General features: G+C 41.2%; 2 protein-coding genes across 6 annotated transcripts; one reads left to right on the top strand and one right to left on the bottom strand.

The window, feature by feature from the left end:
• Positions 1 to 386: 386 nt before the first annotated feature.
• On the bottom strand, positions 387 to 7,944 carry asb13b (ankyrin repeat and SOCS box containing 13b). Of its 3 annotated transcripts, none has more exons than XM_078083459.1 (6): positions 7,816 to 7,944; positions 3,002 to 3,201; positions 2,762 to 2,928; positions 1,971 to 2,105; positions 1,397 to 1,588; positions 387 to 1,322 (listed from the first exon to the last, which is right to left on the bottom strand). In XM_078083459.1, exons 2-6 carry the CDS (start codon positions 3,091 to 3,093, stop codon positions 1,171 to 1,173), a joined length of 738 nt encoding a protein of 245 aa, XP_077939585.1. In that variant the 5' UTR covers positions 3,094 to 3,201; positions 7,816 to 7,944; the 3' UTR covers positions 387 to 1,170. The 3 variants fall into 3 exon arrangements, with proteins under 3 accessions (XP_077939585.1, XP_040019575.1, XP_077939584.1); XM_040163641.2 differs by lacking the exon at positions 7,816 to 7,944 and adding an exon at positions 3,908 to 4,163 and having other exon boundaries at positions 2,762 to 2,912; XM_078083458.1 differs by lacking the exon at positions 7,816 to 7,944 and adding an exon at positions 3,908 to 4,122.
• tasor2 (transcription activation suppressor family member 2) lies at positions 5,376 to 21,339 on the top strand. 3 transcript variants are annotated; one of them, XM_040163633.2, is made up of 22 exons: positions 5,376 to 6,626; positions 6,928 to 7,076; positions 7,360 to 7,455; positions 7,552 to 7,624; positions 8,763 to 8,854; positions 8,966 to 9,103; positions 9,269 to 9,402; positions 9,487 to 9,503; positions 9,750 to 9,849; positions 9,961 to 10,055; positions 10,175 to 10,281; positions 10,638 to 10,710; positions 10,832 to 10,903; positions 11,001 to 13,067; positions 13,892 to 14,207; positions 14,398 to 14,788; positions 15,880 to 18,804; positions 18,945 to 19,067; positions 19,439 to 19,592; positions 19,683 to 19,788; positions 20,003 to 20,184; positions 20,726 to 21,339. In XM_040163633.2, exons 1-22 carry the CDS (start codon positions 6,593 to 6,595, stop codon positions 20,821 to 20,823), a joined length of 7,542 nt encoding a protein of 2,513 aa, XP_040019567.2. In that variant the 5' UTR covers positions 5,376 to 6,592; the 3' UTR covers positions 20,824 to 21,339. The 3 variants fall into 3 exon arrangements, with proteins under 3 accessions (XP_040019567.2, XP_040019565.2, XP_077939573.1); XM_040163631.2 differs by having other exon boundaries at positions 13,460 to 14,207; XM_078083447.1 differs by having other exon boundaries at positions 9,269 to 9,503; positions 13,460 to 14,207.
• Positions 21,340 to 22,245: the final 906 nt, after the last annotated feature.

Below are 22,245 nucleotides of genomic sequence, written 5' to 3'. Positions count from 1 at the left end.
GAAGCATTCTGGTAGAGAAGTACCGCTGCCTTTAAATTCAGAAGTGATGACGTCAGTCGGTTTTCTGGTTCAGTTGGTCCTAGCTCGCCCTTCCTGCCCACGCCTTTGAGGCCTAATCACAGAACTTGTCCAGCCATTCCCTTTTGTATATTCACCAGCTTGGACGTAACAAAGGGTTTTAGGGAAGTCTTTTCATTTCAGTGGAGATTCCGTTGAGTTAGTTGCAGATTAGTCTGGATTGAATTACCGTACAACCACAATGTAGTTTTGAAGTGCAACGCTTCGAGGGAATATTTTTGTAAAAAGAATATTACAACCCAAACGATAAGAACCACATTTTGATACTCAGAGTTCAGCTACAAGAGAGGACACAACAGGAAAACTAGTTTTCAAATAGTCCTATGGTGGTCTTTTTAGTTACACAAATTTGATAGAGGTGGAGCCATCTGTATTATTTACAAATGTACATTAAAAAGTAGTTACATAATATATACAGCGATCCAGGCGTAAAAAAATTACTTCACGTTATCAAGCAAAACTTTAGATATTATCACTGATTCAAATAATTCCAACTCTTGTGAAATTCCTCGGCTGTAAAACATAATGGGAATGCATCTAGGGCCCAACACACACACACAAAGGTGTGGCCGACTAGACCTTTGCTCAGGGTGAAGGTGGGCCGAGATGTGCTCGTAGATATGCACAGTCACGTTATCAGATTCCAATTAGTAACAGAGGATAAAATAGCTAACAGGAGGTCTGCACACGCTTACAAAGTCCTGAAGAGTGGACAACTTGATTAATATGTGGGTTTCCACTCAGGTGTTGGTTTTTCATAGTTATTACTTAGTATTTGTCCATCAAACAGGGTGTATAGTTGAGTCTTTTAACCCCCAGGAGCAGACTTTGTTTTTGCAATCAAAGGGTTTGAATTAGAACTGAAATGTTGGACTTAATTTGCCGACCTTAAACACAACTCCATTATTTGTATACACAGGCCATTACAGGTTGGCCAGAACCTCATGGTACATGTATTGACACGTACATTTGACATCTGCTGGGCGTCTGCTGCCAAATCCAACATACGTCATAAAGTCATATGACTTTCCGGAGAGAAGTCCACAGAGTCAGCAGTCAGATTTAAGAGATGCATCTCGGGTTTCTCACGGGTTATTCAATTTCAATATCTGGAGGTGGCATGTATGACAGAAACCGTATAATGCGATTGGGCAAGTTCAGTTTGGAAACAACTTCCCGGGCTCTTCTGCCGAGAGACCCTCTCACAGCCACTCTGCTGATCTGCTGTAGACTCAGAGGGGTACCTGCGGAAGAGGAAAAAGCGGAGATGAGATCATCGATATAGTGACAGGATGCTCAGTGAAAATAGCAAACTTACTCTCGTAGAACTCCAGGCAGAGATAAGTAGTGGATCCCACACTGGTGTACTGGATGGCTTTTTTGTTCATGTTATCTCGGGCGTACACGTTCCCCCCAAACTCAACAAGTAGATCAATCAAGCCAACACTCTTGGTTTTGGCTGCATGATGAAGGGCCGTCTCATGTAGCTTGGCAGCATTCACATTTGCCCCTTTTGGGTTAGTAACACAAAACTGTTTGAAAAAGGAAAATACTTCTCACTTGTAGCATTTTTGTTTATTGTAAATGCATTATTTGAGCATTAATCATGATACTGCATATCATGTAAATCTCACAAACATCAGTAAATAGGTTGTTTACACGTATTTTAAACAGTTGATTGATAAAGCAGTACCAAAGATGATCTTGCATTTTAGTCCCAATGACAAAAAGCACATCTTAGGTATTTTGCTGCCTTCAAATAAATATTTAAAGTACGGATATTCACAAACAAATATTCACACTTTTATTGAGAAAAATGTATATCCAGGTTTTGACCCAACAATATCTAATATGACGCAGCTGTCGGGTGCAGATGACCAACATGAACTCACCTGCTTTGAGGAGAACTTTGGCGCAGTCATAATGTTGCATTGCACAGGACACATGAAGCGGTGTACCGTAGTGGCAGTCGTGGGCCTCCATGAACGCTCCGTGATCAATCATGAGCTGAACACAATCTGAATTTCCTATTGCGAGGGACGCAAAAAAATACAGTTGGAAACTCAAATGTTTCAGCTTAGTAAGAATTATTTCGATGACAGGAAGTCTCTGCTCCCTCACACAGAGGCACATGGTGTTCTGGGTCATCTGGTAATCAAGATGTTTGTGCGTCAATGTTTATAATCTCGTGGTGCATAAGATGATCGTCTACGTCCGAGGTTGATAATCACGCTTTGTTTCTGCCCAGAGCCCGCCCCCCTGTTTTAGCATGCTTATCTTTCTTCTATATATTGCCTCTCTAAACATTGGTTTAGAGCTAAATTACAGTAAATGCTCTCCAGTGGAGTAACTTTGCAAAACTGCTGGTAAATAAATCCCAGGACAGAGAATCACATTACTGGCTACAGGACTTTAACATGAATTCAAATTATCCTTGAGCTATAGCTGCTACCAGCAACATTCAGGAAGAACGCGGTCTAACGTCATGAAGTTAGAGCCTGCTTTGATGAACGTTTTATTTACTTTTCCCAGAAACGTAGCAAATTTTCACCTACATTGACACAGTATGAACACTGTTTGGAAACAGGTTGGGTAGTGCAAAACTGAGAAAGAAACAAGAGGCCTCTTGATAATGATACATGACCAAACATTTCTTTGTGATGTTGCATGTAACAAGACGCACCTCCCATACAAGCCTCGTGAAGCGGTGAGAAGGTAAACAGTGGAGGATTAACTGTTGCTCTGTACTCCAACAGCAGCTTCACACATTCAACGCTACCTGCTGCACAGGCATCGCACAGGGGCGTGCTTCCATCGATGTTACGCGCATCCACCTGGAGGACACAAAGCCTTGATAACGGTCAAGAACCAAAGTCAGTTCTGCACTGAAGGGGGAAGCCATCAGCGTCTGACACCGTCTCACCTGTGCACCAGCTTCCAGCAGCAGTCTGACGCATTGGGTCTGTCCCTGTATGCACGCCTCGTGCAGGGGGGTGATGGAGTCGATTGCCACATGGTTAACGGCTGCACCTCCCTCGATCAGCTGCTGCAGCTGGAGGGCCCTGCCCTGTGCAGCGGCCTCATGCACTGCTGACCGGTCCGTCCAGAATCCAAGACCATGAGCTGCAAGTGTGTGAAGAGCACAATACGAGCATTACTGGGCCTTTCAAACGACAAACAACCATTCACACTCACACACCTACGGGCAATTTAGTGTCACCAATTGACCTGATCCCCAGAGCATGTCTTTGGACTGTGGGAGGAAGCCAGAGAACCCAGAGAGAACCCACGCAAGACGACACGGGGAGAACATGCAGACTCCACACAGGAAGGCCACCGGGCAGATGACAACATTCTAGTTCAAGTGTATTTAGTCATTCCAACCACGCACAAGCTAAAGAAAAAGAGCCACAATTACCCTTTTGTCCAGTTCCTCATAAATATGACAGCATTTGACACCTCGCCCACATGCTGTTCGTGAGCATCTACATTTTACACCAGTGTATTGGATCGTATTACATTGTACGGCGTGGTGTATCGGATCCATTTATCTCCACAATCATACAGTCGATGAATATAACACCGCTATCTTAAAATATCACAGAGCAACGCGAACTGCAACGAGCTTAAACAGAAACTTCAATGTGAAAACACTACACATACTAGCACACATTGACCCGGAAAACCATGTGACGGACACCTGGAGTCTAGCCACCATTAAAATGAAAGCATATGAGAACGATTGCAGCTACCGGCCGTGGACGTAACGAGCACCATCCGGTCTACAAAGGCTGTCCTGGGCCACCGTCGGTCACTATAAGCTCCTTACCGATTTCTCCAAACAAGGACGGTCTGGTCCGAGTCATCTCCATTTCATGTTACCGTTTTCTCTCTTCTGTTTACCGCGAAGCTTCAGCTGAACATGTTTATCACTTTGAAGCCAAAGAATAAGGACAAAAATAGCGGCATTATCGTAAGTTACGCCGGTCATCCGGGTGCTCAGGGAGAGCAGCAGCGGTTCGGCATGGCACGTAAACGATGACCGGGAACTCTGGGAAATGTAGGCGAGGGACTTTGGGCAAGTTTCCTTCATTCAAGTGAAATCATTGAACGGCATGGATATAAAAAATATATGTAAATACCCCCCCCCCCCCCCCCCCCCCCCCAAAAAAAAAATAGAAAAACAAAGATCCTTTCCTCTTTTATATTTATTTATTCTGTTAAAATGGCTAACTAGCTAACATTAGTCAACCTACAGCACACTCGCTAATCCACAATGTGCTGTGCGGCTTTCGATTTATTCTTCTAACATTTGCATTTCAACAGGAGAATCTACTTTCATTTTATGTTCAGTATCAATTGAAAATGTTAAAACAAATAAGACCGCTGCAAATAAAAGCTAGTGGCTAAATTAGGCTAACTTTGCATTTATTTGCGAGGGATCTCAAAATCAGGAATCAGGAAACATTTATTGGCAAAATATGTCATATATACAAGGAATTTGACTTGGCGGTTGGTGCGTGACAGTAGACAGTGTGACAATAGACAACAAGACAGCCATTTTAGGGTACAATATGTCATTGTAAAGGAATTTAAAACGTGCGGCAAGGTAACTCAAAAGGATTGCAAATACGATTGAATACAAAATCTTTGAGCGAGGGACTGCCTCATAACGTTAACTGTTTTTACCCAACACCTGTGTAAAATCATTGAACAGGACCTTTATTAAATGCTTGCAAGCATGGATCAACTTTGTCCTCTGCATTTTCCAGAGCCAGCTGCTTTGAGCTTCACAAGGCTCCTCAGAAACCTGTTTGACACCACACAGACTGACTCACTCAGTCTATGGTTTCTGAAGTGAGAGCCACAAGACTGTCAATCATACACTAAATTGATGAAAAACCATGTGTGAGTTGCGTAAAGTTGCTAAGAGATTGATAAGAGGGAATAGAGGGATCGTTGTATTTTTCCGCAGCTTGGCGATAGTAAACCATTTCACGTGACACAGATTTGAGGACAACATTTAGCTAATTAAATTAGGGTACACCGAAACCGGGATCCAGAAGTGAATGGCACATTCAGGTAGTCCTGGCAGAGCATGACAAACATCTATGTAAGGGATTAAACAACTATAGGATTATTATCTTTTTAATCCTGTGGAAAAGTGGAAGATTTTTTGGGGGATTGAGGAAACCTGGGACATTTTGGTGCTTATAGAGATTTGCCCGGACTCAAGAGACAGCTTCAACAAGGACAGGCTGGGACATGAGTGACAGTGACTTCATAAACATGTAGTGAACAGTTTAATGGCAAACAGAGGCAGAATGGTCCTCAATCCAAATTCTTTCAAATGGTTTCTCTCCACAAATACTCTTGATACACACAAATTAAACAAAAAGTTTGGTACTGCCAGAATGTGATTGTTAGCAAATGTGTGTTAGCAGTGATCCCAATTCTCCCCCTCAATCTCTAAATAAACAATGTACTCTAATGGGACATTTCTACTTAGTACATACTTCAATGTATCGTACTGTTTGTTTAATGCAAATTTGGATAACTTACATGTAATTTATATTCTTATAAAATAGAACTGTTTTATACGTTGTGTTACAGACTATCACATCCTTGCATTGTGGTCGATGAAGCGGACTGCCTGTACACAAGCCTTCTTCTTCTTAGTGTTGAATAACACGTACTTATTACATGCTCACATGCACTATGCCTTAAGAATGTTCCAGTGCACAGCCCCCCCCAACCCCCCTTCATCACCCTCTTCAAAACTCAAAGAATTCCGTAGTGCACACTTCTGTAATTCGGTACAACTGCGTCTACTTGCAAGAATACACTATAACATGTTAACGAGAAGTTCTGTTGGACAATATTGTACCCAATACTTCAGTTCACAAAGACTCGACCGCGAGAAACACGATCGTTTTCTCACCGAAGTACACACGGCGCATTTAGGGTACAATCCAAACATACGTAAAACGTAGAACCGCGGGTTGTTCATTTCTAACGTCGGTTCGTTTAATCGCTAGAAATATCTCTTTAGTCACTGCGACGAGGACCACGCGCTCACGCGCGCACACGCAGACGAGAGAGGAGCACCATTGGCGCAGAGCAGCTCCACCAACAGTTTCGTGTAGACTTTCAAGATGGAGGTTTCTCCCCGATAGGTTTCTGTTTCTATTTTGAACCGGGCTAGGCACGCGAGGATCCCACCGGCATGAGGACCGATGATCGTTCGTGATTCATTTTCCGATATGAGTGGATTTAAAATGGATGGTTTTCTTCCTCGGTGTTCGGGCTAGTGCTTTATTCTTTCGTAACTTCCTGGTTGTCGCATAATATGTCAGTCGAAACTGCGACGAAAGCTGAAGTTACTCCGAAACGTTCTCCCGACACGCGATAGACGGGACTTTAAATTTCGCTCGGAACATTTTAGAAACCGAGCCAACCGCTTTCAAGCGAAGGGAGAAGAAGGCCGAACGACAGATGTCCTAAGTATTCAGCGATGGAAAGTGGGAATGGTGGTGCCCCGAGTAAAGGTGACGAGCTTCTTCTTCTCAATCCTCCACCTCCCCGTCTAACCTAACTTTCACTTTACGGTTAAGAAGAAATGTGGATCGGATGTGTACTTTCGCTTAGCCGTTGGGTGGGATATTCCCCCAACTGCGGTGTAACCGTGGTTAGATTCGAACACGTCTGCGTGGAAAACGTGTCGTGTCTCCCAGTGCGAAAAGTCACGCGCTTGTGAAACTTTTTCTCTAAAAAAAAATATATATATTTTAATGTCGCAGTACAGCGAACATGATGTTAAACCATAGTAATTTCTTTTTCCACTTCTAGGTGTTTTAATACCTGCCTCAGAACGAACGGGCATCTTTCAAAGCAGTATTTTGACCACACTGAAAAGTGCGTACTTGTATGAGGAGTCGAAACAGTCCTTCAGGTACACGTCTGCTGTCCTGGTAGAAAATCCAACACTGGAAGAAAAGGTCAGTCTAAATCTGATTTCGCGTCCAGCAATATTTAGACGTCATTAAATATTAAGCCACATGTAAAGGTTCAGATTTAATATGTTCACCTAAATGTCTTTTTATTCTCATTTGATTCATGTCTCTTCGTTTGTACATTATGTCCTTTGTTAGAAAACATGGGTAATGAATACTGAACCCAGAGAATGCTCTTTTATGCCACAAGAGGAACCTCAAGCACGTAGCGTTTTTAGTGTTACAACTGATTTTTTCTTCTTCTTCTTCTTCTTCTTCTTCTTATCAGTATAATGCTTTCCGAAAAAAGAGAAAAGAAGTAGGTTATTCAGAGGAGGAGCTGAAGGAATCTTATGGTTTTTTGCTGTTCGACGATATCCACAAGGTAAAAACACTGAAATGCTGGCACGCCTAAAAAAAAAATCCTGCCCAGACAAATCCCTGTGATTATGCTCACATCACTATTTGCCTTTGTGTAAAGGCTAATGCACTAGGACAAACTGGTGTGCTCACTGGAAACAGCACCTGTACAACTCTGGGAGATCCCTCCAAAGGTAAAGATTCCGTTACTCCTCACACTCCCTCAAACAAAATGTCAACCAGTAGAAGAGGTCACAGCAACGTTTTAGTGCAGAGCGCTCAGCCATTAACAACCCAGAGGTCATACCACAATGCAGAAAGCACCACGTGTTGTATAAAAAAACATGGAAAACCTTACTAGAAGTGTTTTATCCCCAGTTATTACCTTGAAAGTCTTATCCAGGACTTTGTTTTCGCATGCAGTCCAAAGTCGCTGAAATGAAGGTCAGACTGAGGAAAACTCCATGTTGAGAGTCGGGTTCACTTCTGCCGTTTGAAAGTGAAAGCAAGTCAAATTGCTCTATGACTGTATACAAATGAAAGTGGAAGAAGTTGTGCTGTGAAACAGAAACTAAATGTCTGTGCACATTTTGTCGCAGACAGAAAGACAAATTCTGCATGTATTTGTTGTTTAGATCTCCTTGAACTACAACAGAAATTCCTAATGATGTTTGATTTGACATCATAGGAATGGTTTTAGTTTTTTTTTTAATATTTCCTCCTTAAAGTGTTTCATAAACTGTTAAAATAATATACAATTACATTAAAACAAATGCAATTGCAAAGAAGTTGTAAAGAAAGGGCACTATATCAAACGGGGGGAGGAGGAGATCAGATTCTAACTGACTTCCTCAAATATCTCCAGAAAGTTGACTCATTCAGCTGTAACTTTATGACTGCATTTCCTAATGTCCAAAAGAGACGTTGTGAAGGGTTGAGCTGTAATCCTTTTTTCTGCTCAATGCTGATGTTTGGCTCTTGGTTGAATGCGGCCTATTGTCAGGTTTCATATCTTTGGTCATTCATGTGTCCAAATGAAATCTTCACGACAAAGACTCGTTCGAGACAGTTAAAGTAACAATTCAACGTGCTATTTGGTGAGCATTTCTGGAAAATAGAATAAAGAGCTGTGCAGTTAAGGTGTGGTGTGTCCCTGACCGCTGTGACTCATTTGTGTTTCGGGGTGTGGTCTTGCTGCTGTAAGTAGAGTCAGTTGTATGAAAAGGCTCTCTGAAGTTATGAGTAGTGTTTTTTTTAAAACAGCGGTCCTAACAAAAAAAATCTATATCATGACTATTTCTAAAAAAGTGACAGTTTTCTGTGTTTACTCAGGTGTTTACATATCAATGTACTCCGACTGTCTGGATCTTAATTGCTGGTATCACGAGAAGTCTGGATACATTGCCATCATCAGGCTGACAAAGGTATTAACAAAAATGTAAAACTGTAAAACATTTTTCGCAGGTCTATGGTCAGTGTTTTCACTCAAACAAAACACTTCATGAACAACATTGTCCTTTTGTTGTTACCTACAGGGTAGAGTTAAAAAGGTTTTAGAGAACTACACCCAGAACTACAATGCACCCACCGTGGGGTTTGACTGTCATGTGTCCGAACAGCTGCCCTCAGTATCTTCCGAAACCAGCTCTTTTCTTGCCTTTGAGAGGACTCAGGTAGGAAGAGGCTAGTAGTGGATGGGAAAAACATGCTGTGATAATACTTTGTCTTTCTTCTCTGTCTGTATGTAGACATATCTTTTATGAGGACAATATAGTTGAGTAACTAAATATGGGCATAGTTACTAGGCAGCTCAAGTGAATTCTTTTTTGTGTTCGCAGTATTACGTGTATGAGCTACTTGATGATGCACACATTGTGACGGCTCAATCTCCCAGTGCTGCCTTTCCCATTGCCATTGTGTCATTTTTATACACGGATACAAAAGCAACACTTGAAGCCCCACTGAAGAAATGGTACTCACTTCAGCAATTCCATTTCATTCCAATTGAAAATGGTAAAGCCTCATTGATTAATTGTTTCCCGATTTCTCTTTTCAGCGAGGAGAAAAAACTTGGTGAGTAACATGTATTAATGGCAAACCCTAGTTTTTCTCCCTACGTATTGCTCTCAAAATATATACAACAGGACTACAAGGAGGCATAATAAACCGCTGATATACAGCTTATTACTGTCACATTAATGTCATTTAAAAAAAATGCGAAGCTGTATTCGTATAAAATATTCGTCCTTACTGACCAAGGCCCAGTTTTAATTTTCTTGTTTTAATAATTATTTAACCTAGTTTTTTTTTCTCCTTCAGTTTATCAATACTTTCCATGGAGGGGTCAACTTCAAATAAGCACACAGGTGTATGATGTAGGGCTGCGATCTACAGCAGGGGCATTGATCCCTGCACTACTGTAAGTTAAGATGTGCACATAGAAAATGCACACATTTTAATTATTTTATTTCTCATAATAATTCAATTATGTAACCAATTGTCTACGCATCGTGTTGTTCTTTTTTTTAAGGTCCCCAGTGGTTAAAATCGACAGAGCCATTTCCATGTTCAATCTGCGTCAGCTGCTTCCAAGGGCTGTCTTTGAAACCTGCTTTTCTGGTGAAGGTGTGCTGTTCAAAAATATTTGTAAAAATCAGCCACATTAGAATAGAGTTGCATCTTCAGAAATGTCTCAACACAATTCTTTGATTTATTGAATGCTGTATTTGTCATTTGTCTTTTAGTCTGTCTGGATGGCTTATACTTCAGTCAGTGTGAGTTTGTTTCGACCGAGGTAGAAGAAAGCTACTCACTCTCTCTACTTCTGCGGGAGATCAAAGAGAAAGATCTTGTGAGTTTCATGTTCAGTCATTCTGCCAGAGATTGCAGGGCTTTCTCAGTCATTCCATAACAATTGAGTCACAAATATGCATCACAATTAATTTTGGCTTGAATTGCCAAAAACAAGACAAAGTAACATTTCTGCAACTGTTACGAGCAAATGATTGGTGTTTTTATCAAATATGAATTGATTTTTTTGTTGTAATTGTTCAATTTCCCTATAGATTATGGATATTTAACTTTGAGCACTGGAAATGTTCTGTGCCTTACACCAATTGATCTCCTTTTTAATATCATAATATATATACTTGGTTCCGCTACATTATGTTTTTGTTCAACTTTACCTGCTATTCAACATCATTACAGGCGCTCATCATTCAGCTGAATGATGGTGGATTTCTTATCCTGTTGCACTCCTCACATTTTGTCCAATATGATGGTAAGATATAAAAAGTGATGAGAGAGCACTATGCAGTTGTTCTCACCGTTGATTTCCATCATTCTTAATAACCATGATACCACTTCATATTGGCCAAATTCAATATCTTTTGGTTTCTCAGATATTGCATCGAGTGGGACGGATGTTCTGCAAGGCATGTTTGTGTTTCCAAATACACGAGGCATTTACACAGGTGATTACAGCATGTTTAATAGTGGATGTTCCAATTCATGTTATTTTCTGAATACCAGGCAAAGATGTCACAGCTACATTTTCTTTTTTTTTTACAGACGCTAACTTTCAAGAGAGAAAGCTTGCCACGTCATCGGAAATCCTGCAGGTTCTACCGGTGCTGAGTTATGCAGAGAGCAAAGTTGAGAAAACTCCTATTGACCCAAGTGAAGAACTTTGTGAAGTCTTTACGCAGCATATGCAGACCTATGCAGCACTGATAAATCCTGGGTTGGCATCAAGTCCCTCGCGGGAAATCAGCATCTTTCCTGATCAGTATGATGTGCCGGCTGCTCACAAGCACCTCTACTCATCTCCGGAGTGGACTAACAAGGAGTGGGAGAGCGTTGGGTCGTACCTACGTAAACCAGACTCATTTCAACTGCAGGTGTCCAAGGCTACAGAAATCCTGATGTCTGGACAAGAGCAGAGGATGGAAGACCTTGATGATGATGTTTATATCTACCTGTCCTCTCCTGAGGGGCCACAAACCCAACCTGATAGCATAGAGTCAGAAGACTGGCTGGAACAATCTCCTGCAAACGTTGAAACACCTGTGGACAGTTGTATAACAAGCTCCGAATCAAAGGTTAACTCCACAACTGTGCCTCAAAATGTTTTGCTAGATGATGTGAAAGCTGGAGATGACACTGGCATATCTGATCCGAGTGTGCCCATCGAAACGGATGACTTGAAGATTAAAAATCTCCTCACTCCATCTACATCAGACGACCTTCCCGCGGAGCTGATCGTCAGCCTCACGTCGGCAGAGAACGCCGTCACTGGAGAGGGTTTAACAATGATCAGTAATGTATCTGCTGCAAAGCATAATGACTTTCAGCTGTCTGTTTTTTCAACAGCCAAATTACAAACGGAAGGAGTGAACTCTCTGAATGAGGAGGGTATTGCAACCAAACAGGTTTTGGATTGCCCTCCGGTAACAAATCTCACAAAAACAAAACGGAGGAAACTACACAGAGGGCATTACAAAAGGCGGCAGAAGTTGTCTAAAGCTTGCTTTGAAACTCCCAGTTCGCAAATGCAAGCGGCGGATGACAACTGGAGTCCGAAGAAATACCGGGCAAAGAAATCATTGGGCCGTTCATCGCTCAGTCTTTCAAAAATTGATCAGAGGAAGGTACAAATGCGAAAGTGTAAATCAAGTCAACTATCATCAAAAAATGAAAGTTTGAGCTCTGCTTCCGCTGGATTAGCAGTTCCAGATGAGAAAAACCCTGGACTGCCGAGCTTGGAAAGAACCATTTTTATGGACTTTGAAGATTTTCCTCTGAGGAAGAAAACAGAGCGCTCAGACTTAAAGCCAGTCATCAGCGAATGTGGAAGAATTTTGGTTCCTCATGGCTCTGTAGATTTCGGTGAACAAATTAAGTCTTTAACGGTCAAACTTCAATCTAGAAAAGATGAACAGTGTCCTGAAAAAACCTCTGCGAACGCTCCTGACACTATGGTGCAAGAGTCCAGTGCTGCTCCAGAGACAGCAGTGGGTGAAGCCGAGGCAACATCGCAGGATGGAGGGAACCAGCTTCATGTCGTCCATGACAGGCCGCCAGATGATGGCAATGGTTCATTGATGTTGAATCCAGAGAGTGGTGAGCTTTATTTGAAGACTGATGTCACAGCAACTCCTCCTTCAGAAACCGTGAAAGGAATCCTCTCCCAAGGAAACCTTCCCAAAAACAGTGAATTTCTGTTCAGTAAATTAAAATCGGTTCTAGAGAGGAAGAGAAAAACTGATCTCCCTTCATCTGACGAAACAACAGCAGATACCGCTCCATGTCTCAAGAAGGTCAAGGTTGACTCGCACGCTGGGATCCTGAAGAGTAGTTATGCAAATTCATGTGTCCAGGACACCAGTTTGTGTGTCAAGGAAGTTTCAAAGATGTCGTCAGTGGACCCAATTTTTGCATTTGCATTAGGTCTGACCCCTAAATGGACTGTAGATAAGATACAGAAACCTGAGGGTCAAGAGACTCAACAAAAGGAGACCATTTCAGACAAACCACCTCAAATCCTGAACCGGCCATCACCAATCTTTCCACGAGGGGGAAGGATCAAAACGCTCAAAAGGCATCAAGGCATTTCTACAGAAAGTGTCAAAAAGAAATGTAAGTCATATTTATACAATTCTGCATGATTGTTTTGCATGATGTGTAACATCCCCTCAGTATAAAGCATGACATCAAAACGGACCCTTTTTTGTTTGATCTGCCACCTCTGCTTCTGGTCTTAGCATGCTATCGCTGTGTTGCTAAGTGTATGTCAGTTCTTCATTTGATTTTACTCTACTCTTGCTTGTCCTGTATTTTGCCTATCCTTTGCATCTGCACCCATGTGTGGCTATATTGGCCTTTTTATAAGAATCCCTTTGTTTGACGCAATGACATAGTTTACAGGCTGGTGATAGAGTCCTAATACATTGGTATATTTCAAATGCTTTCAATGTGCAACTTTTATTTTCATGCTCTTCTCTTCTCTCTCCTCTGTTTTGTCTTCACAGGGTGGTTACATTTTCAAACCCCAGCTTGTTATGCCAGTGAGAAACTCAAAGACAGTGGTAGGGCTAATTCTGTCAGGAAGACTGTTAAGGAAAACATTAACAGTGCTTGCTCATCTACAGACGCATTGAGCTTACTTGCTGACTTGGCACTCAGGGCCGGTAACGATCAGGTTCTACCACAACCAGACCCAGCACTTGAAAGAGAGACTGAGACAAGTTTGAAGAAGTGTGACCTTTCAAAAGATCTTACCTGTGCTGAGCAAGAGTCAGTTCTTCCTTCTCTGCTTACACAGCCTGCTGCTAAACCCATGCAGCCTCTTCAGTCTACTTCACCAAACCATCTTGTGGAAAGCAGTGAATGGGTTGGTTTGGTGTCTAAAGAACATGCTTACTCATCTCCCCCGTCTTCCTCTCTACTGTTGGGTTTACCAGGTACACCTTTCCAGGTATCCCCTTTAAGTGGTTCTTCCAGACTGCTGCGCCATCACCAGACAATGTATGGCAATGGAATTAAAATTCTACACCCCTCTGTCGTCCACGAACGCAGTAGTGAAGAAAACCAAACAATTCCAGGCTTTTTGAAAAAAAACATTGTGCGGAGAAGAAAGTTTAGACACTCCCGCACCTTTGAAAACAAGGATGGATCTATTCAGGTCACGAAACAATGGGAGGAAACCTATGACTTTAATCTAGACAGCAAGTTTACAAATGACTCAAAGGATAGGACAATTGTCCGAGCATTACATGGGTATGTACATTCTATTATTTATACGTATTTTAAAACATAATGGTAAAAAATATAACTTTAGACTTCATATGATTTCATTCCTATACATGTTTCTTATTTTGATTTAAGTTGGGAAAAGTTTACTTAAAGTTAACGTTGTAATGAATGTAACTGAAAAAGCTCATTTTTGTGCCTTTGACATTTTCCATAGCCCATGGGATTTCTCCTTGCAAGACACCAGTGAAGAAGTGCTGCTCATTGTCCACATGTGGATAGGTCTGTTCTACAGCCGGTCAACCGCAAGGTTCTTCCATGTGGACTCTTGCCAACATTCAGAAGAGAGGGATCCTCTGGAGATGTCCAGGCAGACGGGATCAGTCAGCTTATTGGCTCCTTTCTCGAGTATTCCAGACACTGACTCAATGTTGGACCCAGGATCAGCGATTTTGGACTTGTCACCGAGAAACTCCAATGCAGAGAAAGTTAGTCCAGATCCGCAAGCCAACAGAAAAGAGACTGTGCCCATTGATCCAAAAGAAGCAAATGAGACGTTAAATGCACTCGAGTTACCTGTGGGACCACAGGAATCCATCACAAAACAGGTTGGTTTCTAATGTTAATGCGGCATCAAAGACAACCTATTATGCATTTATTTTCATCCTTACTTTTGGATGGCAATACGAATATAAAACAATTAAATGATTGTATTTGATCGCTTGCCATGGAGCAGTACACTTCATTGACATAATTAAGGGTAGTTACTGGGGTCAGATGTATTGGAAAGTCCACTGTTGCTTTTGTTGGTGCCATGGCATCTGAATGTCACAAGCTCCCTCTGTAAATCCCCTCAGACTTTTTGGCCATAGCTGATAGTTTAACATGCTATGGGGAGTATTAACAAGGCTCTCTCAGATCTCATGTCCCCTGTGATGCTGAAAATCTGCGGGCATGACAGACATGCACCACTTGGTTTATTCTGTTAATCTACCAGGTTATGCTGTACCCCCATCTGATATGAACGCTATTTGGCACATAAATTCACAACACAGCATACACAGCATCAGCATACAACCAGGATTTGTGAGTATCCTCACATCTACTCCAGATAAGGAGAGACAAACTTCTATCTGGAGCGGAGAAATGTGCCCAACTATGTATAGTTGGGAACTTTCTGCCTCCTGTAGAATTCAAAACTCCTTGTGGGTGGAGGCCCCTTTTTGGGGCCAGGCCCAACTAATAGGTACTTACCTCAAGTCTTCTCTCCAAGGCTTGACTTATTGACGGAACCCCATCTTCCAGATAAGGTGGCGATGTCCTGTTTTTGACTTCTCATAAGGATGTTCAAATCACAACTTTTCTGGTCTATAGACAATTACATTTTATTTTCCTTTTTTAACCTTCCCTATATGGCAGTCTAATGCACATCAATCTTCTTAAGCCCCCAATGGTTTGCGCTGTACAAAAAAGAACATGGACATTTGTGGACTAATTTCCATAAATCCTGTGCCGCAATCTAGTGATGGACACATTTATCAGATGGACATGCTATTCTGATTTACTGTGTGATTGCCACAGGGACTTCTAATTTACAGTATTTATTATTGAAACCTTTTAAAAATCATTGCAATAAAAACCAATCACTGTCTTCACTCCGTGATTTAATTCTTATTGTTTTGTTTTTTTATTCTTCCAGCAATCCAAAAAGATGGTACTCTCCACCGAGATTAATGAGGTGAATGATGTCAGAAGTTCAAAAGAAAATACGAGGACTTGTACAGAGTTGCAAAACGCTTTGAGTCTGGAAAACGCCAATGTACAACCTTGGAAAGGTGATGGAACAATAGTTTCTGTAGGAGAAGAAATGGAAACTGTATACGTTGAGCCAGAAAATAACCAAAAGGCTTCAGGAGTTAGCGATGTGCTAAATGGATGCAACATTGAGCAGACTGATACGAAAGATGGAATAGAAAATTCAGAAGCGACAGAGACAAGTTTGGTCCAAACGCATGGAAGGGATTCATCCATATCTCTGACCGATGAGGAGGTAGACTCCAACATAGAGTTATGTGATGTGCTTCAGACAGTTGAGGATCATGACACTCAACCCAAAGATGGGGAAAACTGGGAATCAAAAGAAAATCTATACAAAGAAGACCATGTAGAAACTCCTAGAGTGATTTGTACAAATGACCATCCAACAGACAAGGAATTCGGTATTGTGTGTGTTGGAAATGTTTTGGACAAGAAGCATTTACCCACAGAGGAGCCAAAAGCATCTTCACCAGGAAAGCCTGTAAATGAAGAGATGGAAGATGAAGATCAAATTGGAAAGGAAGATGGACTTGATGACAAAACTGAAAAAGAACCATTTCCCCATTGGACTAATGTCCCTCTGTGTGAGACTAAAGTGCAACTGACTGACGAAAAAGATTTCAAACAGATCGGCAACACAGATGAGGCATTGGCAAAGAGCCATAGTAAGATTGTGATTCCTTTTATTGGAATAGACACCTCTGGAGAGGATTCAGTGCAATTCCATGATCCACACTCTCAAGGCAAGGTTGAAGTTGTTCAAGCCAAGGAAGAAATACCATTCATCAGTGAAACTGTCCTAAACTCAGGAGTATGCGGTACACCTCAAAAGGACATTCGGAAGGCACAATTGTCTGTTGGAAAATTATCACTGTCACTTAATGATGTAAGTAATACAAACCATCTGGGAAGTGGGTCAATCAGCCGGTGCTCCACCCCTACTATGGATGAGAAACCATTTGAGTACTTAACTAGATCTGGCCCTAGTAATACTAGTGCTGCCTTTAGTGGTAGTAAAACCAAAAGCATGACTCAAAAACCTTTTAGCGGAGGCGCAACAGCCGCAAAGAATGAGATGCCTCCCAGGTGTACAGTCAACTGTTTTGCCAGCCCTCACCATAATATTCCTCCTGATATTGAACTAAGAACTATAAAAGTTCTACAAAGTCTAGACAAGCTCCTCCAAAAATCAAGTGAAACATCCAGCCGGATTGAAAAAGCTGATAAACGCACTCTACATGAAGCCGCTAACCCCAGGAGCAAGAATATCACCACTTGTTTTGCCCCGAGCCATACCTCATATGACTTTAAGGATGAGAAAATTGGCAATACAGTACCAGCTGTGGTGTCAGCCTCTAGCTCACGAGAACTGAACACAGAGTCAACAGGTCACTTTCCTATTTCCCCTCTCTTTAAATTAGAGGAATTACTTGGTGCAAAGTTGCAGCTACAGCAAATTGCCGCATCCGTTCCTCATTCCTGTTCTGAAAGTGATAAGATGCATGAAACCACACAAGAGCAAGTTTCTTGTCAACCCTACAGATCTGTTCCCTCTCCTGAGAGTTTGCCAGCTAGTATTGTTAACCAGGAAACACATAAAACAACATCACAGACCAATTCAAGTAATGAACCACGTTTATGCAGTCAGCGTCCTGTCATGGCAGTGAAACCATCGAAGAGTGATGAAAGTCAAGGGGACAACATCTCTAAAGGCCGACAAATTGAAAAGACTGTAGTGTCATATTTCTCCAAAGATCTACAAAATACAAACCCCAAAGTCACATACACCGTACCCACTACTTCGCTCTTGGTGAAAAGCGCAGAAAGAGTCAAGCAAACCTCCGAAGGAGTAAATGATGTCAAGCCAGACGCCTGTGAGCTTTCTTCAAAGAGCAGTTGGTTAACAAATTTTAGTGTTTCCTCACCTCTCCCTGTGTGGTGTTTCACATCAGCAAAAGGTTCCTCTAATCTTGATGATGCGTCAGTCAAGGAAGTTGGGCAATTAACTGAAACCAGCATTCAGATTAAACGGAAAGACCATTCTTTTGCATCAACTTCACATGCAGATAAGAATCCTTTACTGGGACCTCAAAGCTCACTCATTTGTACTGTCAATAACCCTACACGGAATCAATCTTCTAATTTACTGGAGCAGGTTTCTCAGAGGTGTGTACAAAATGACCCCACTGAGGCATCAATGGAGCAGGAGTGCCTTATCTTCTCCGAAACAATGAAACAGCTTATGAAAAGGAGTAAGAGGGGACCCGTCAGCCAACGGGACATGCATGACAAACGGAATTTCACTTGCGCCAGTCCTTTGACGGTGCACTTTAACTGTTTAGATGTGCAGGGTGATTCCGAGGATAACCTCAACACACTTTTGAACACAACCCCCCTTGTTGGACAGAAAATCAAGGTTGAGATGCCTGAAAGGAAAAACCTGGCACATTTCAAAGAGGAACAAAATACTTTGCAGGTATATAACATTTCTCAAGGAGCAGGGAACCTAATGGAACATCCTGGAATTGCTGGTGTGACTTCAGAGTGTTCCAGGCTGTACAAGGCAATGATGAATGATGTGTGTGCTGTCCGAAAGGTCCCCTCTAGACCTAAGCACTTCACAATGGATAGAGGTTACCCAACGACTGAACCAGGCAACCATTTTGACTTCTGCGATCAAATGAAGAAAGAGCTGGATGAAAGTTTTCGCAGTAATCTGAATTCAGTTGTGAAGAAATCCTGTAAAACAAAGTACAGATTCTACATATTAGTAACGTCAGATGTTGCCTTCTTTCAAGAAACCAAGGTAAGACAAGTTTTTAACACACTTCCAAAATAGTCTTTCTTTTGATCACGCTTCTTCAGGGATATGCCATTTGCCATTTGAAATTCTGAACTAACCAGTTCTATGCCACATAAAATGTTTCTTTCCTTATTTTCAAAAAGGCACAGTTGGAGGCAGAAGGCCACACTGCTGTACAACCATCCCAGTTCTTCCTTTGTGAAGATGGTACTTCATCACTACTCATCATCATCAGAAATGAAGACATTGCAGAGCACATTTTAGAGGTAATTGATCAGCTGGTGAAAAAGATTATGACAGGAACCAAAATCTGGCTCCTTTCCCTCCTCCTACTGGCAATTGGAAAATTCCTCCCTGCTCAAAGGAAAACAACCAGCTGTCATGGCAGTTAGCAGCTGTGATTTCCAGTCAGATAAACCAGGCAGCGCTGATGAAATAGGAATCGAGATTGTTGCTGCATGGCCCTTGTCCTGCCTCAAATCAGAAAATCCAAACCGCAGACCGAAGAATATTTAATTCAGTAACATAAGGGTGATTTTTGCACTGAAAATGTGTACTTCTATCAGGACATAATAATAATTTTATAAAATATTTAATTTTATAAAAGTTGCCAATTGACTGCTTTCTGCTATCTCAGGTTCCACATTTGCTCAGGCTGAAGACGTCACCAGGTGTTCAGTTTGCTGGAATTGACGAACCAGACGATGTTGTGAATCTCACCCATCAGGAGCTTTTCAAGCGGGGGGGCTTTGTAATGTTCGACAGCGCAGCACTGGAGCTCCTAAGCCTTTGTATGTGCATTTTCACTGAATAACCGACTTTTTTTGTTGGTCTTGTGATTAAAGCGGCCTGTTGAACTCAATTTTTGTATGAATTTTAAGGCAACATGAAGAAAATGTCAGAACTCTTGCAAGAGCTGAGCAGAACGGGGAAGTGGAAATGGATGATGCACTACAGAGACAGCCGTCGGCTGAAAGAAAATGCGAGGTAGGAATTCCCTTTGGAAAAGTCATTACAAATAAATCTTGTACAAACAGTGTTTGAATTCACTTCTCTTTCACAGATTGTCCTTCTATTTTCTCTTTCACCATGAGTTTTTGCCATCATTTTATGAAAAAGACTGATGCTGGTTTAGCAGCTGATTTTAAAGCTGTTCTGTTCAAATGTTGCCTGTCTACATTTTCCCTCCATTTAATTCCAGGATAAGTAAAGAAGCAAAAGAGAAGAAGCTCTTCCTCAATGTTTGCCAGGAGGGTGGAATACTGGAGGTCTTGCCTTATCACGAGTGTGACCTCATGTCAAGAGATCTGCCCGACTACCGCACATGTTTGGTCCGTTTGCAGGTCCAGAATATATCGGCCCGTTACCCTGTGTTTATAACCGGTGAGACACTAATGCACTAAAATATTTACTGTGCCTTAACACTTATTTACTGAGTTCTGTGATATTGTGGTTATATTTTGAAGTCGTTGTTTGCGAGATTTCAAAAACATCTGACACGTAATAAAGAGTAATGGCTTTTAGTACTTCAGAGCCTCAAAACAAACTTGTTAGTTGGACGCGAGTCTCCATTCAGTTATTCTTTAAAGTTTAAACCAATGCAGATAAACTGCACGGATAGAAAGGGAGAATACGGCGTAAGATGCATGGCCAATGGCATTCTTCCAGTGAGTCATTGTAATAATTGGACATTAAAAATATCCCCAAATTTCACACAACCGTTGACCCATTATGTCTGGATTAACATGTAAATGTTTCTTATTGTGCAGTCGTACGTTCAATAATAAGCCTGAATGGCTAAATCTACCATATTGACATGATGGACTCATTTTCTTGTCAATTAATGTGCGTTGAATCCTTTATAATACAATAAGCATAGTGAACATGAGGATTGACATGTCTTTTCTTGTTTGTTTTTTTACAGATAAAGCAACAGAAAGCGCTTTTGGCGAGAATGGAATTTTGACAATGACCTTCCAATCTTTCCTGGCGTATTCTCAGAGCAAAACATTTGCAGGCTGACCTGGAAAAAGTCAGAATACTCAAGCTGTGCAAGAAAAACTCACCTCATGTGAGGGAAACATCTGTAGCCTACCAGCTTATTGGGATTTCAAACGTACTACATTGTATGGAACAATAATTATAATTTAACATGTTCTTTTGTTTCATTTGTCCAAGTTATCATTCAGTTAATGGATAGAGTGACAAAAATGCCAATAGATGGGCAACTGTACTGTATATACTATAGATACATTTTGTTATACATTGTTATTGTAATTCTTTTTTTTACAGTTTTGACATCTGCAGCACAATTGTTGTGGGTGTTTATTGTAGGTTGACAACAAAGGTAATTACTCTTTTTTTCAAATGTATATTTTATATATTTATAATACTGTCAAATTTGCGGACAGTGAGCCTTAACTACAGAGCGTGTTAATGTTAAATTGTTATGCTCCTTATTATTAATAATAAATCAATATTTTGTATATTATGATGCTCTACAGAGTAATTTGACTAAGAATAAAGATGTTTCTTCAACTATTTGGTTTGTAATGGGGAAAAAGTCTTCGGCAGAGGTGTCTAGGCAAAACAACGTCATACAGAAGTTACTGTCACGCACCAACCGCCAAGACAAATTCCTTGTATGTCTGACATATTTTGGCAATGTTTCCTGATTCCTGAAACCTTAAAGGCCATGATGCATGATTCGCAGATATGAGCACAAGGATAATATAACTAACGGTGCAATCAGTTGTGCTCAGATCTCTGCAGGGTGTTTCTGCGACTACCATTGCTGTAATGTTTAATCCCCAGTCCAGGCCGTAAGTGTATCTGACACTTTTTTTTTTTAAATGTGCATACCGGGCAAAAAATAAGCTTTTAATGATTCATGGTACCTGCAGAGATCTACACCATCTCTTTAAATATACTGATTTGTGGTCAGTTAATCCCAATTGGAAATGTGAGATGCAGGTGTGGTTCTTTTGGTATTAACAGCGCACACCTATCTGAAGATGAAGTAATAAGGAGTCAACAATCATTCAGTTGCAGTATCAAACAAGCTTGAGGAAGTATGAGTCACTGCAAACCCCAAGAGTTCCTTGCACATGCGGCCATCAATGGGGGCACCCAAAATAATTTAGCAGTTAATGCTACATTAAATGTGGACAGACAGATATGCAGTCACTCACATGTGACCTCATAAGAATGTAATGGCCAAGCAACAGTACAAAATGTGTACTTTAGGTTGAGGAGATAAATGCTGAGTAGGAGCAGATCTGCGAGTATGTAAAGTTGAGTACTGTCAGTTATGAAAAAAACAAATCAAAGTAGAGGTCTTGAATTAATATAAATTTGGAGGAATGTTTTAGAGGGAAATTACCATTCCGGGTTAAAACTATTTTTTACACACACTTAGCTGTTACTTCAGCCCAACTTCTAAAA

This window comes from Gasterosteus aculeatus, chromosome X (genome assembly GCF_964276395.1).
Source record: "Gasterosteus aculeatus chromosome X, fGasAcu3.hap1.1, whole genome shotgun sequence".
Lineage (NCBI taxonomy): Eukaryota > Metazoa > Chordata > Actinopteri > Perciformes > Gasterosteidae > Gasterosteus > Gasterosteus aculeatus.
This window is presented reverse-complemented; position numbering and strand designations above follow the sequence as displayed.

What these genes read in the sequence shown, in the direction of transcription:
- tasor2 (XM_078083447.1), top strand. Translation starts at nt 6,593, where the DNA reads ATGGAAAGTGGGAATGGTGGTGCCCCGAGTAAAG. An exon ending in TACACGAGGCATTTACACAG is followed by an intron (nt 10,904 to 11,000) that starts GTGATTACAGCA and finishes TTTTTTTTACAG; the next exon opens with ACGCTAACTTTCAAGAGAGA. An exon ending in CCTTCTTTCAAGAAACCAAG is followed by an intron (nt 18,805 to 18,944) that starts GTAAGACAAGTT and finishes ATTTTCAAAAAG; the next exon opens with GCACAGTTGGAGGCAGAAGG.
- asb13b (XM_040163641.2), bottom strand. Translation starts at nt 3,950, where the DNA reads ATGGAGATGACTCGGACCAGACCGTCCTTGTTTGGAGAAATCG. An exon ending in GTCCTTGTTTGGAGAAATCG is followed by an intron (nt 3,202 to 3,907) that starts GTAAGGAGCTTA and finishes ACACACTTGCAG; the next exon opens with CTCATGGTCTTGGATTCTGG. An exon ending in CTGCCTGGAGTTCTACGAGA is followed by an intron (nt 1,323 to 1,396) that starts GTAAGTTTGCTA and finishes CCTCTTCCGCAG; the next exon opens with GTACCCCTCTGAGTCTACAG.